General features: G+C 46.3%; 1 protein-coding gene across 25 annotated transcripts in view; it reads left to right on the forward strand.

The window, feature by feature from the left end:
• Positions 1–12,269, forward strand: part of LRP1 (LDL receptor related protein 1) — a 516,733-nt gene that overhangs the window by 439,749 nt on the left and 64,715 nt on the right. For all 25 annotated transcript variants that reach the window (XM_084836577.1, XM_084836568.1, XM_084836575.1 and 22 more), the window contains 3 exons: positions 6,921–7,110; positions 9,595–9,799; positions 11,028–11,220. In XM_084836577.1, coding sequence (XP_084692703.1) covers positions 6,921–7,110; positions 9,595–9,799; positions 11,028–11,220 — 588 coding nt within the window. The remainder of the gene's footprint in view (positions 1–6,920; positions 7,111–9,594; positions 9,800–11,027; positions 11,221–12,269) is intronic.

Raw genomic sequence — 12,269 nt, forward strand, 5'->3', positions numbered from 1 at the left:
CAAACGATCAGTAGTCAGGGAAAAGGGTGGGGCTAGGGGAAAGAGCCAGGGCCATCTGGAAACTCCTGGAGGACTGCATTTGCCCCCCAGGCCTGAGGGTCTGCACCCCTGGGGTAAATACTCCCATTAGGGACAGGGTTGTGTTACTGCCTCTTTTCTGGTGGGCAGAGTTTATGTCCAGTTTCAGTCCACAGGTGCTCCTTTTGGTTGTTGCCGCTTCCTCCAGGGAGAAAGCTTAAAACTTGGCTTAAGTACAGGGAGAAAGCCAATGGGACAGATCAACCATAGGGGAAGCAAATTCCTGTGACTGGAGATCTTGGAACAGCAGTGGAAAGGGCTGAATAGCTCCGTTGATTGAACCTAGGAGGAAGCATGAATTTCAGGGCCAAAGTCTGTCAGCACATTCTGGCTTTTTTGTCCCAGTGCTTTAGTAACAGCACCTTAGTGATCAGTGCAACACACACATATGCAAATATGCATGTTTGCACAATATACTCCTTGTTTTAAGGTGGAAGTATATTTTGAAATTTGTTCCAACCATGAAATAACTTTCTGCTTCCTTCACCCAATATCCTTTACCAACAAAGGGCAATGGTTTAGCTAGTCGAACTGGTAGTTTCCATAGATTCCCCCTCCCTTTCCCCCCATTTTGACTGAAACTTAGGTCTCTTCCATCTACTTTGAAAGGTGGATGGAAGGCAGGCTCAGATACTTTGATTGGCACCTTGGAGAAGTGGTGTGAACACCCACTTTCAGTCCAGAGTTTAGATCCATTTTGTGGATTGGACTTCTGGTTCCTTTCTCAGTATCAAGGAATACTTTGTGTGTGTGTGCTTGTAAAAGGGTGCAGCGCATGTCACTCTATAAGTGATTTTGAGAGCACGGGACAGTGTGAATGAAATGTGGCCTTTCCTCCAAAGCATCTTGTTTTTGTTTTCCTCTCTCTGAAGGAAGTTATTTGGTGGTAGACGGTCAATAGCCATCTGCTTCAGAGCAGTGGTCAAAATACCAGGATAGTATAGGCATGTCTCGTTCTCTCCAGGCAGACCTAGGCATCCCAATAGACACTGAGCTGCCTTCGCTCCGTCCCTCTTTCTGGTAAGGTCTGTATGATGTGACATTATTGTGCTGTGCGTCTCCCCATCTGTAGCTCATATCATTGGCTGGAGTGTAGAAATGCACAGCATTACATCACATTCCAGTAGATGTCACGGGATGGCAACAGCTCTGTATCTCTTATAGAGTCGAGTTCCATCCTCGGAGCAGATGCCGACCTGGTAATAAAAGCAATTGGGGTTTCTTTGCAAGGAACAATTTTCCAACTTTGAGATAATGGCTTGGATCCTAACTTTCCCTGTATGAACATAACCGAGTTCACAATCACAGAACAGGGCTTCCCTGCTTTGCCCTTCCCTCTGCAGCCCCCTGAACCCCTCTAAAAATCCGAACCTGGGGGCTGGGGAGCCCTTGGGGAATAGGGGGCTGCAGATAGAGGAGGAGTTGATGGAAAGTGATTTTTCTCTTATGTGAATAGAGGAACATCTTAGAAATCAAGCCAAGGTCTATACAGTGGGGGGAAACCGCCAGGATTTATACTCTGATATTTTAATAATGCTTTATGTGAATACACATAATTGAAAGTCTCTCTATGCAAATCATTTCAATGTAGGAATAATGTCATATACAAATTCCAGAAGGTAGCTGTGTACGTCTGTTGCAGCACAAACAACAAAGTGTGTTGTGGCACCTTAAAGGCTAACAAATTTATTGGACACAATGTCCATTAAAGCTTATGCCAGAATAAAATGTGTTGGTCTTTAAAGTGCCACAAGACTCTTTGTCATATACAAAGAGTCCTTCAGAATAAGGTCTGGGCAGAAGGCCAGTACGTTTCTGGGGAAGAAGCCTTTGGGACACAATGAAATCCCCATATGTGCCATTTCCAAGGCAAAGAAGCACCAAGGCCACCGTTCCTCAGTTACATTTTAATTTGCAAGATGAAATCATTACATAATTCTAAGCATACCTTGCATCTTTGTAAGCAGTCATTCGTGGCTCTAACTTCCCATTTACCCTTGATTAGCTTTTCTGGGTTCCTCATACAGCTGTTGACAGAGTCACATCACAGAGGCAACTATCTATTAGGAGTTATAAGCTTCCTAATGCACATGTTCACGCTTTGCAATAAGAAGTCTATGGCTCTTCTAGGCTTAATTACTTGAGGACAGACAACTTGCTCCAGAGACAGAGTGTATTGGTGGAAGGAAGCAGACTCATGTTTGATGTGCTAGAGTCTCTGGCCTACAAAACGTGGCTTTAATCACAGACTTAGTCAAGAAAGTCACTGGCCTTGTGGGACACTTGTGTGTGTGCCCCAGTCTGTATCCTTGGCTTGAACAAAAGAATATGGAGCTCAGGCAGTGAAAACAACATCGTCTTCCAGCCACAACACTGCCTTCTGATAGGGTGTTCAGTATTAGTTCAGTGCTAGTATTAGGAAGAAGCTACATATATCTCTTGTCTGCTAGTGTTAACAGGCTGGTGTATTTAAGAGCATGGCTGAAGAATACCTGGAGTTTTGTACAGTATTGTATTCTTTTAAATATTGTATTTTATATTTTTAACTGTTCAGTTAAAAACTGCTCTTCAGAACACGTGGCTCTGCTGGGCCTTGGCATGGCTCTGTCTCTGGCCTACGGAGCTGTGTTGCAAGCAGCAGTGCTGCCCTGGTACGCTGCAGTAGCCAGGGCCACGGGCCTTGTGACTTGTGCCCAGGAATGCACAAAACCCTCTTCCCTGTGCTTCAGGTAGGCCACCCATTGATTATAGCTTGCTACTGTAGTTGAAACTGGATTTGAATTGAGCCACATAGTTGGTTCAGTCCTGATGGAAAAGGGGCCAGACCAGCGGCGTATATGGGCCCTTACCTGATTCTTCCAAGATTTTTGGTGACTTTGCCATCCATCAGTTCCTCGATACATTCTGCTTTCAGCTTAATGCCTGCTTAAAGAGGAAAATGCAGCCATCCCTGTATGACTGCATCTCCAGCTACTGACAGTTTTCTCAGTGCCATTCACAGACTAGCCTTAGTGAGCTAATATTGGTCAGGCTCATCTCCGTGGATGATGTGGGCAGCCTTCCGTGTGTGCCCTCCTTCCCAGGTTCTTCAGACAGGAAACTGGGCAGTGCTTGAAACAGCATTCAGCAAGTCTCCTCCAGGCACTTGCGTGGGGGTGGGCGGATATCTCGTAGTGCTGCATGTTAAGAGTCAGCACCGGGTCCATTCCAGTCTCTCTACCCCTCCCTCCCTCTTCCTGTATCTTGAGTTGTATATATAAGTCAGAATGACCGCAGTGGGTTTAATGAGACTTAAAACTCTTCTGTGCCCAGGGGCATTGCTGCTTGTGTTCCTGTTTGCATTTCTAATGCATGTGGTTGAGCAGTACGTCTCCCCCTGCCGCCCCAATCTCTGGAGTGGCAGGGGAAGGCAATCAGGCCCGCACCCTGCATGCCTCATTTGCTCTTCAAGCACTGGCTTGGGGCATGCCAGCAGGGTGCACCATTTCATCTGGAGATTCTCTTTTTATTTGTTCTCTTCTCTTTATTGACCTTGAGGGGGTGGAGATGCACAAATGCAGGCATGCCCAGATGGAACGCTGCCAAGCGGTGTGCACATGTTTGCCCTCTCTACTCCTCTGAGCGGTCAGTCCAGTGGAAGGCAGAGCTCCTGTGCTTTCTGCTTGGAGTTATGAGTGCTGCTGGGTTTTCCTGCCCCTGAATGTAGCTGGGGACTCCAGAGAGTTTGGTGTTCTTTGGGAGTTGCCTGCTATCGAGTAAAGTCTTGGCTTGGATTGACTGGAGAATCTTGCTGTGTCTTGCCTTAGTTTTACATAGGGCAGAGGTGTTGAACCTCAGGCCCACAGGTCAAATCTGGCACTTTGGGGTTCCCCACATGGCCATGCCCACCTTCCCCCCAACCACCGATCGTTTGGTGGTTTCCCAGCATTCGCACTGTTTTTTCCCCCATTCGAAAAGGCTGAGGTGCCTCTCCGAAGGCTTAGTGACCGGCAGGAAGAGCTTTAAGTCACAGTACTCTGGTGTTTTGGCCCCGCCCCTTTTGCCTTTGGCTCCACCCACCATTGGAATGCAACCCCTGAGAGCTTCTAAAAATTGAATTCAGCTCTTGAGCTGAAAGAGGTTCGACACGCCTGGTATAAGGCAATATCTGACACAATCTGACTCTTGCCAATGGAATCTCCTGCTGCAATAAATTCATGGCAGGACACCAGTCTAAACAAACAAAACCCAACCTGTTCAAGGATACCCGTCTCCTCTGCCCCCATATATTAACGCTTGGGTACTAATCTACATACATTTGGATGGGTGTAATCAAATGTGCTTCCAAATATTAGCTTGTCCAGCAATGGTAGCCAGAATCCCAGAAGTGGAACAGGAAGTACTCATAGGTGAAAAATCTGTTATCAGCCCAGGGTTGGGAGTTATTGTTCCGCATTTTACACAACAGTTGCTGATCTGTCTGTGTTCCATTCTAGCACATTGCAACTACCATTGGTCAGCAGATGGGTCAGCACTGTTGGGATATGTTTTGCGGGTGCCCAACATGCTATTTGCTTGTACCAGAGGTGGGCAACTAGTAACCCTCCAGATTTTTTGTCTTACAACTCCCATCATCTGTCACTATTGGCTGTGCTGCCTAGGGCTGATGGGAGTTGTAGACCAAAAAGTCTGGAGGGCTATAAGTTGCCCAACCCTGGTTTATACATTTGGCCTATCCATCCATCCATCCATCCATCCATCCATCCTGCCTTTCTTTACTAGAGCTCAAGGCTGTGTATATGGGGTTCCCCCAGGTGGCCTTCCTTGCAGGCACTGATCAGACCCCACTTCAGCAAAGTTGGTGCCCCATGTCCCTTCAGACATGGCCATCCCACAAAAGCTGGAGAAAGCCAATGTCTGGAAGCACCCTAACACATGAATCAAGGTGAATGGCTTAGGTGGTGTCTGCGTAGGAATTTCTTGTTCACATAGTTTGGGTCTAGAGCCAAAAATGCAAGAAAACGTTCACGGAAAAGATTGAACAGCAGCCTTCCCCAACTTGGCGCCCTCCAGATATGTTGGACTACTGCTGCCGTGAGACCCCAGGTAACATGGCTGGTGGTCAGGAATGATTGGATCTGTGGTCCAAAACCAGCTGGAAGGCACCAGGTTGGGGAAGGCTGATGTACAAAGTGCCTGCAGCTGATTCAGGGGGGTACAGATAGGGGTGCCTACACTGGTCCTGCTGCCATTGCCATATGATGAACATAGGAACCTGCCTTATAACGAGCCAGACCTTTGGTCTGTCTAGCCCAGTGCTGTCTGCTATACAGCTGTTCATACAACACTCTTAACCCATACTCAGTGGTTGAATGTGGGCTGTTGGTTGAACCATGGGTTAGCGTGTTGTCTGAACCCAGAACATTTCTGCAGGAGGGCTTGTTAACCACCCTGAACAACCCAACAACAGACCAAGGGTTCCTGAGGTGGCTTGTTTTTCTCAAACCACACTGCATGGTTAACAAACCACCCTGCAGAAAATATCCTGGGTTCAGACAATACGCTAACCCATGGTTCAGCAAACAATGCACAGTTCAACAACCACCCACACTGAATGTGGGTTAGCGTGTTGTGCAAACCCGGTCTATGAGTTGCAGCAGCAATCATCCAAGGTCTCAGGATCATTTCCAGCCTTTCTGCCCCATGGACTTCCCCTAGAGATGTCCACCCCAGAAAGCTCATTCTCTCCCTCCCTCCAGTCCTAGTGCTTTTGCAGGTGACCAGCATGCTAACCGGAGCTACGGCTATGATTTGAAGGGACATGACGCAGCCATTCTTGCTGAAGTGAAAGCCATGCATGTGGGTGCAGCCTGGCTCAGGCCAGGGCATGGGTGACTTGCTGAGACTGGCCAGGGTGCAGAGGCCCTGCAGTAAAGTGATGTAGCTTTCCCTAGATTGACCTCGGCGACAATCACACAGGGCGCTTATATCAGAGTGAGGAATTAAAGACTATCAAGCCATTGTTTCCTTTGGGCAGAAAAATCTCTCCTTGCTTTGATGCATCATTGGGTGATCAACTCAAAAGCATTCCTGAAAGAACTCAGGGTGTTTCTTAATTGCAGATGTTTAAAATAAAGTATCACTTTTTCAGACAAAACCAACAATTTCTTCCTGTTGAAAGTATCCATGGCTAAATCAATACAGACAATTAATAAAGTTCTGTTAATGGCAAGTGGTTTATTAGGTAATTTGTCAGAAATGCAAACATGGCCATGTTACCGTGGTCAGACCCTTCCTTCCACGATGGGCCAGACCACAACATAAAGTCACACTGCCAGACCATGGATGGTTTAAAATGGGCACGCTGGTGCTGATTTCTGCCTCTATTGCACAGATAACAACATTTTTAGAACAGCAAGGCCAGTTCATTCTATTATACAAACATTTTTCCTCCTTTCCTGGGCCAAGCTCTGAGAAACTGATTCTGCACATTTCCAGGGTGGTCAGACTGCACCAGGGAAAAACTGGCATTGGAGGGCACCACTTGGCTGCCAGCCATGCCATCATTTCTACCTCCCCCTGCTCTCCATCCCCAGAACAATTTGTCAAATACTTGTGATTATTTTTATATCTTTTGGCAAGGTGAGGTTAGAGGAGGCGGAGGCCAAAAATACACAACAGCCAAATGTGTTTAATCTGTGCTTAAACGATTGTCAGCAGAGCATCAGGATTTGGATTGATTCCTTGACAAGCTGGGAGCGGGGTGGCAGTCTTGATGTCCAGTAGTTAAAGCCTGCAGAGAAATGGCACGTGTAAGGAAACAAATGTTTTGCTGAAGTCACACCATGCTTTACCCTCAACAGATGTTGGCTCAGTCGAGGGACTCGCTTACCACCGCGGCTGGGACACCTTGTACTGGACAAGTTACACCACATCCACCATTACCCGGCATACTGTGAATCAGACCCGTGAGGGAGCTTTTGAGAGAGATACTGTCATCACCATGTCTGGGGACGACCATCCTCGAGCCTTTGTGTTGGATGAGTGCCAGAAGTAGGTTCCAATGTGCCCTGGGCAACTTGAAATCAAATCCTCAGAATCCTTGGAGATCACATTAATTCATGCATTCATTTCCTTTAATTGGCCTGGTTTATGCACAACACGAAACCAAGATGTGGTTTGTTGAAATCTGGCCTGTTGTTGTGTCTGAACTCATTTGTGCAAACAAACCATGCTTTTTAAGCAGCTGTAAACCACAAATAGAACCCATGGTTTGTTGTTATCTTACAGTCTGGTTTGTTGAAACCATGGCTTGTCATGCTGTCTGAACCCAGAATCATGGTTTATCCTTTGCATCTTTGCACTGCTGTATGCCTTGAAACAGAGACACTCAGCAAGAGCAGCCTGAAAATGAAACCTCTCTGAAGGCTTGCAGAATGGGTGGGAGAGAAACAAGTCATAAATAGGGAAAACAAGCCGCAGTTTGCTCATTTGCAACACAATTCATGGTTAAAGCAACAAACCATGGTTAACATAAAACATGGCATAGCATTAGGTATGAACACAGCCATTGTTTTTATACTTAATATCCTGCAAATGCTCAGCCGTCAAGGGCTCCCACAGCAGCTTACAACATTTGAATGATACAAATCAGTTTAAAACAAGAGTTAAAATCTACAGTATCATTAAGCAAACCAGCAAGTTCAAACACCTAAATATTTATTAACCCAACAAAGCCCACACCCTCCTAAAAAGAAAAGTCTGGGTTAATCTCCACAAACTTGCAAGGGAATCAGACCAGGTGCAATTCATGGAAAGGGAGTTCCAAAGAAAGGATGCCACCATAGAGAAGGTCTGAGGTCTAGCTTCTCTTGTTCACAGTTCCATGGACAAGAGGACCCCAAGTAGGTGCCCATGACATCTTCTCAAAATGCCAAGTGTGCTTACTGATCCAGAAATGTTGGGGACTCCTGGTTTAATGTTACATGAACAAGCCTTGGGCTCATGTGCTCCTGCCTCCTCTGACACTGCCACAAAGAGGAGCTTGGAAGCTTTCACGTCAATATTTAACTAAACACACTTTAGTGCTGTGTCTGAACCCAAACAGTAGTTAGTCTCAAATATGGTTAATGATTCAAGCAAAGTTCACACAATCGTTTGTTGTTTTTATTTTATTTTAAAAATTAATACAACATATTATAAACTTAATAATACAACATATTATAAACTCATCATTAATACAACATAAACTCATCACATAAAAATATAAATGCAATGCATACAGAAAATAATCAAATTTCAACTTTGGAACGTAAAGATGTTATGTGATACCAAGAAATTCAATAAACTAAATCCCTCCAAAAGGACTTTTGGGTCTCCAAGGGTGTGTATTAAGGAACACCTCTATTCACAAACTCAAAGAAGGGAAACCAAATTTCAGTAAAACAGTCCCTTTTGCTAAGTCCTCGAAGAGGTCTGCTATGATGCATCAGATGCTCTGCCAGAGCTATTTGCCAAACCTTCGTTGGCCAACTTTGTAAAGGAAAACCCTCAGTTGGCTTCCAATGCTGAGTAATTTCTAAACGGGCTGTTGCTAACAAGAAGTTTAACAAGTCCTTATAGATTATTTTTCTACCAACATTGTCATAAATGGATAATAAAGCAAGTAGTGGGTCAGGACTAACAGGTTGAGATATAATGTCAGATTATTCCAAAAAACTGAGACCAGAACACACTGACCCTGGAGCATTTCCACCACATGTGCATCCACGAGTCTATAGTGCTGCAGCCTTGCCAACATACATACAACGTAATCTAAGTGAGGTATAGTGCCATCTATGGACAATTTAATTGCATTCTCTCTGAGCCTGGCAGAAATGGTACAGAATGGGAACGGTGACCACAGTGCTTTCCAGTTTGCATCAGATATTGAAGACACCAGATCTGCCTCCCAAACAGATTTTAAACCACATGAGTCCTGTGTGGTGGAACGAGGCATCAAAGGGTATAATTTTGACAGGATCCCCAATTTTGGAAAAGATCCAATTTTGATAGGATCTTTTCAAGGGCAGCCCCTATTCCCCAGCCCTGATCATAAAAGTAATCCTAGCCTAGCCTAGAGGCTACCACATCATCTGTCATGATAACCAGATCCCTGTTCTCCAGGCAGGATGCAGCTGGTACTCTGGTCAGAGGATTTGGCCAGAGTCACCACCTGAGCATCCAGGACCAAAGCTAGATCCAGGAGGATCCCACCTCCCCCATCAAGCTGTCTTGGCACTGTCTCTTTTAAAGTGTGCAGGGCAACCCTTGTGACTATACTCTGAATGGGATGTCTAGGCAGACTGGGAGCCTTGCAGACCAAGCGGCTGGGAGACCTCTGGAGCAGTCTTGCTGAGTTGCTCTACATAACTTCCCAGCCATGCTGGCTTCTGGCCACACTGACTGTGACAAGCAGGGAGGTGAGGTCAGGGAAGACTGTGGCTCAAAGCTTGCTCAGGGCTTTTCCTCAATCATCCCTTTTCCCCTTCCCTTCAGCCTGATGTTCTGGACCAACTGGAATGAGCAACACCCCAGCATCATGCGGGCTACGCTGTCAGGTGCCAACATGATCACCATCATCGACAAAGACATCCGCACACCCAATGGTTTGGCCATTGACCACAAGGCGGAGAAGATCTACTTCTCTGATGCCACACTGGACAAGATAGAGCGATGTGAATATGATGGCTCCAAACGATATGTAAGTCCCACAGTTGAATCAGCAGGGCTCTTTTCCTGGGTAGTCTGGCAAGTGGAGAGGCTCTGAAGCCTCACACATTAGTGTATTTTGTTCATGGTGTGCAGTAGGCAATTGCTCAAAGATGTGGGAAGTGAGAGGAACTGTAAAAGACTTGTTCCATTTTGCTGACTGGAAAACAGAAAAGTTTATGGAGTGTTTTCTGCCCCCTCCTCTTTCTTCAGTTTCTTTGGCTGGAGGCAGGCAATATTTTTTTGAGTTTGAAGACAGTTTGAAAGAGGGACCACTGCTCAGTGCTGGTACACTCATTCCACTTTTGCCTCTGAAAAACAGGTTGTGCATGTTTTTGCATTGCTTCAAAAACCTGCAAAACCTGTTTAACCAGAGGTAGCAATGGGACAAAAGAAATGTGTGCATACACTATGGGAAGTGATACCTCACTCAAACCACTTGCAATTCTCCAGTAAATTATTCTTTGTCTCCAGTCCATGAAATGGAGTTTTCTGAGACTTCATCAGACAACACAAGGGGCTGCAGTGGGGGAGGAGAAGAGGGGAACATCCCATTGCCCAGGTGGAGGTCTGTTTGTGTGTCATTAGATTTCGCCTTATATAAATATACATAATTTATATTTATAGAAGTCACTTCAGGTGCAAATGCAGAGAATGCAAGAGAGAGTGGGAGAGAGAGAGTAAGTCAGTGTGGCTGGTTCTGCAATAGGGACAGATTAGAAAAAAAATAGGGACCAGTTAATTCTGTTTAGCTGCACCAAAATTTGCATCTCTTTGTCTTGATAGGACAATTCTGTGCCTCTATTAGCATGGAGAAAACTCCCCACAAAGCGGTATAGCAAGGGTGGGGAACCTGTTGAACCACACCTCTCATTATTCCTGACCATTGTCCATGCTGGCTGGGACTGATGGGAGTTGATGTCCAGCAACATCTGCAGGGCCACAGCTTTCCAACCGCTGTGGTATGGGGGTAGCTTCCTACCCTTTTGAACAGTTAGGAAAGAAAGAGAAAGAAAATCAGTTGTTTGGGCAAAGGAGCACAGTATACAAACTGCACCGAAGCAGTCTGGTTAGTACTGACGTTGATAGGAGAGCACATTAATGCACTAGTTAGCTCTATGTGGAAAGGTACGCATCGGGTTCTGAGATGGTGCTAGTGCTCGGCTAGTAGCCAGAGTGATCGTCTCTCTTCTCCCCCCACTAACATTGATACCCAACAGGTGATCCTGAAGGCAGAGCCAGTGCACCCCTTTGGGCTGGCTGTCTACGGCGACTACATCTTCTGGACGGACTGGGTACGCCGCGCTGTGCAGCGGGCCAACAAATATGTGGGCTCCGGCATGAAGCACCTGCGCATTGACATCCCCCAGCAACCCATGGGCATCATCGCTGTGGCCAATGACACCAACAGCTGTAAGGAGAACCTCTTGTCTTTAGGGGGCATACAGTACGAGTGACCCCTCTAGCAACCATTCTGCAATGGATGGTGGGACACTTCTCACTTTGCTTACTCCCCCCCCCCCCCCAGGTCTCCTGTAATCCTTGCAGACTCTTCAATTGCCATTCTGGTGATTTAGAAGGGAAAACGGTCCTTCCTTCCTTTCTGGTCCTCAGGAGAACTCTTACTTATTTAAAAGTTGCTTTTTTATCCCGCTCCTCAGCCAAAAAGGCTCCTAGAGCAGCTTACATGCAATCAGCAAAACAAGACAGCCCCTGTCTGTGGGCTTACAATCTGAAAAGACACAACACACAAGGAAAAAGGGATGGAGAGGGAACAGGGCGAAAACTGAAGTAGTCTTTTGGCAGGGCTGGCGGAATGGCCCTGCTTCTCCCGCATCTCTCTCTGCACAGCCTGCTAGAATGGCTGCCTCAAGCGAGGGAGGAGGACCCTTCCTGGGGGAGGAACTCTTGTAGCACCTATACCAGTCTGCACCTGTCTTGCTCTGTCATCCAGCCACTTTCCTAGCTGGCAGTGAAACCCTTGTTTTCTCTTAGATAGAGGAATGTTCCATTCGGGCAAGCTGAGCACGTGGCACCCATGGAGTATATGATAGGCATTTCTTTGGTCCATTTTTGTGTGGGTGGCTCATGCCCAGGAGGGAGGGAATTCCTGGACAGATGCAGTGATGCCTGTCTCGGGAATTGTGCACTGGGACACAGGCGTTGCACGGAATGGCTGTCTGACCACCTAGCCCAATACTTTACCTCCAACAGCAGCAGCCACCCCCACCCTACCTGGACATCATACAAGCAAACCACAGTGGTGCCATCTCCCACTGTTGTTTCCTTCACTGTTCCATATCTGGTAATCTGCCTCTGAATTTGGAGGCTCTATTTTAAACCATCATAAATCATAGCCGTTGTTAAGCCTATTTTCCTGGAGTTTAATCTTTTTAATGCTAGACGCTATCACACTAGCATCCCGCATCTATGAATTCCGTCGGTTAACTTTTTGCTGTTGA

Source organism: Heloderma suspectum, chromosome 2 (assembly GCF_057233095.1).
Source record: "Heloderma suspectum isolate Gila_16-S chromosome 2, 16-S_ref, whole genome shotgun sequence".
Lineage (NCBI taxonomy): Eukaryota > Metazoa > Chordata > Lepidosauria > Squamata > Helodermatidae > Heloderma > Heloderma suspectum.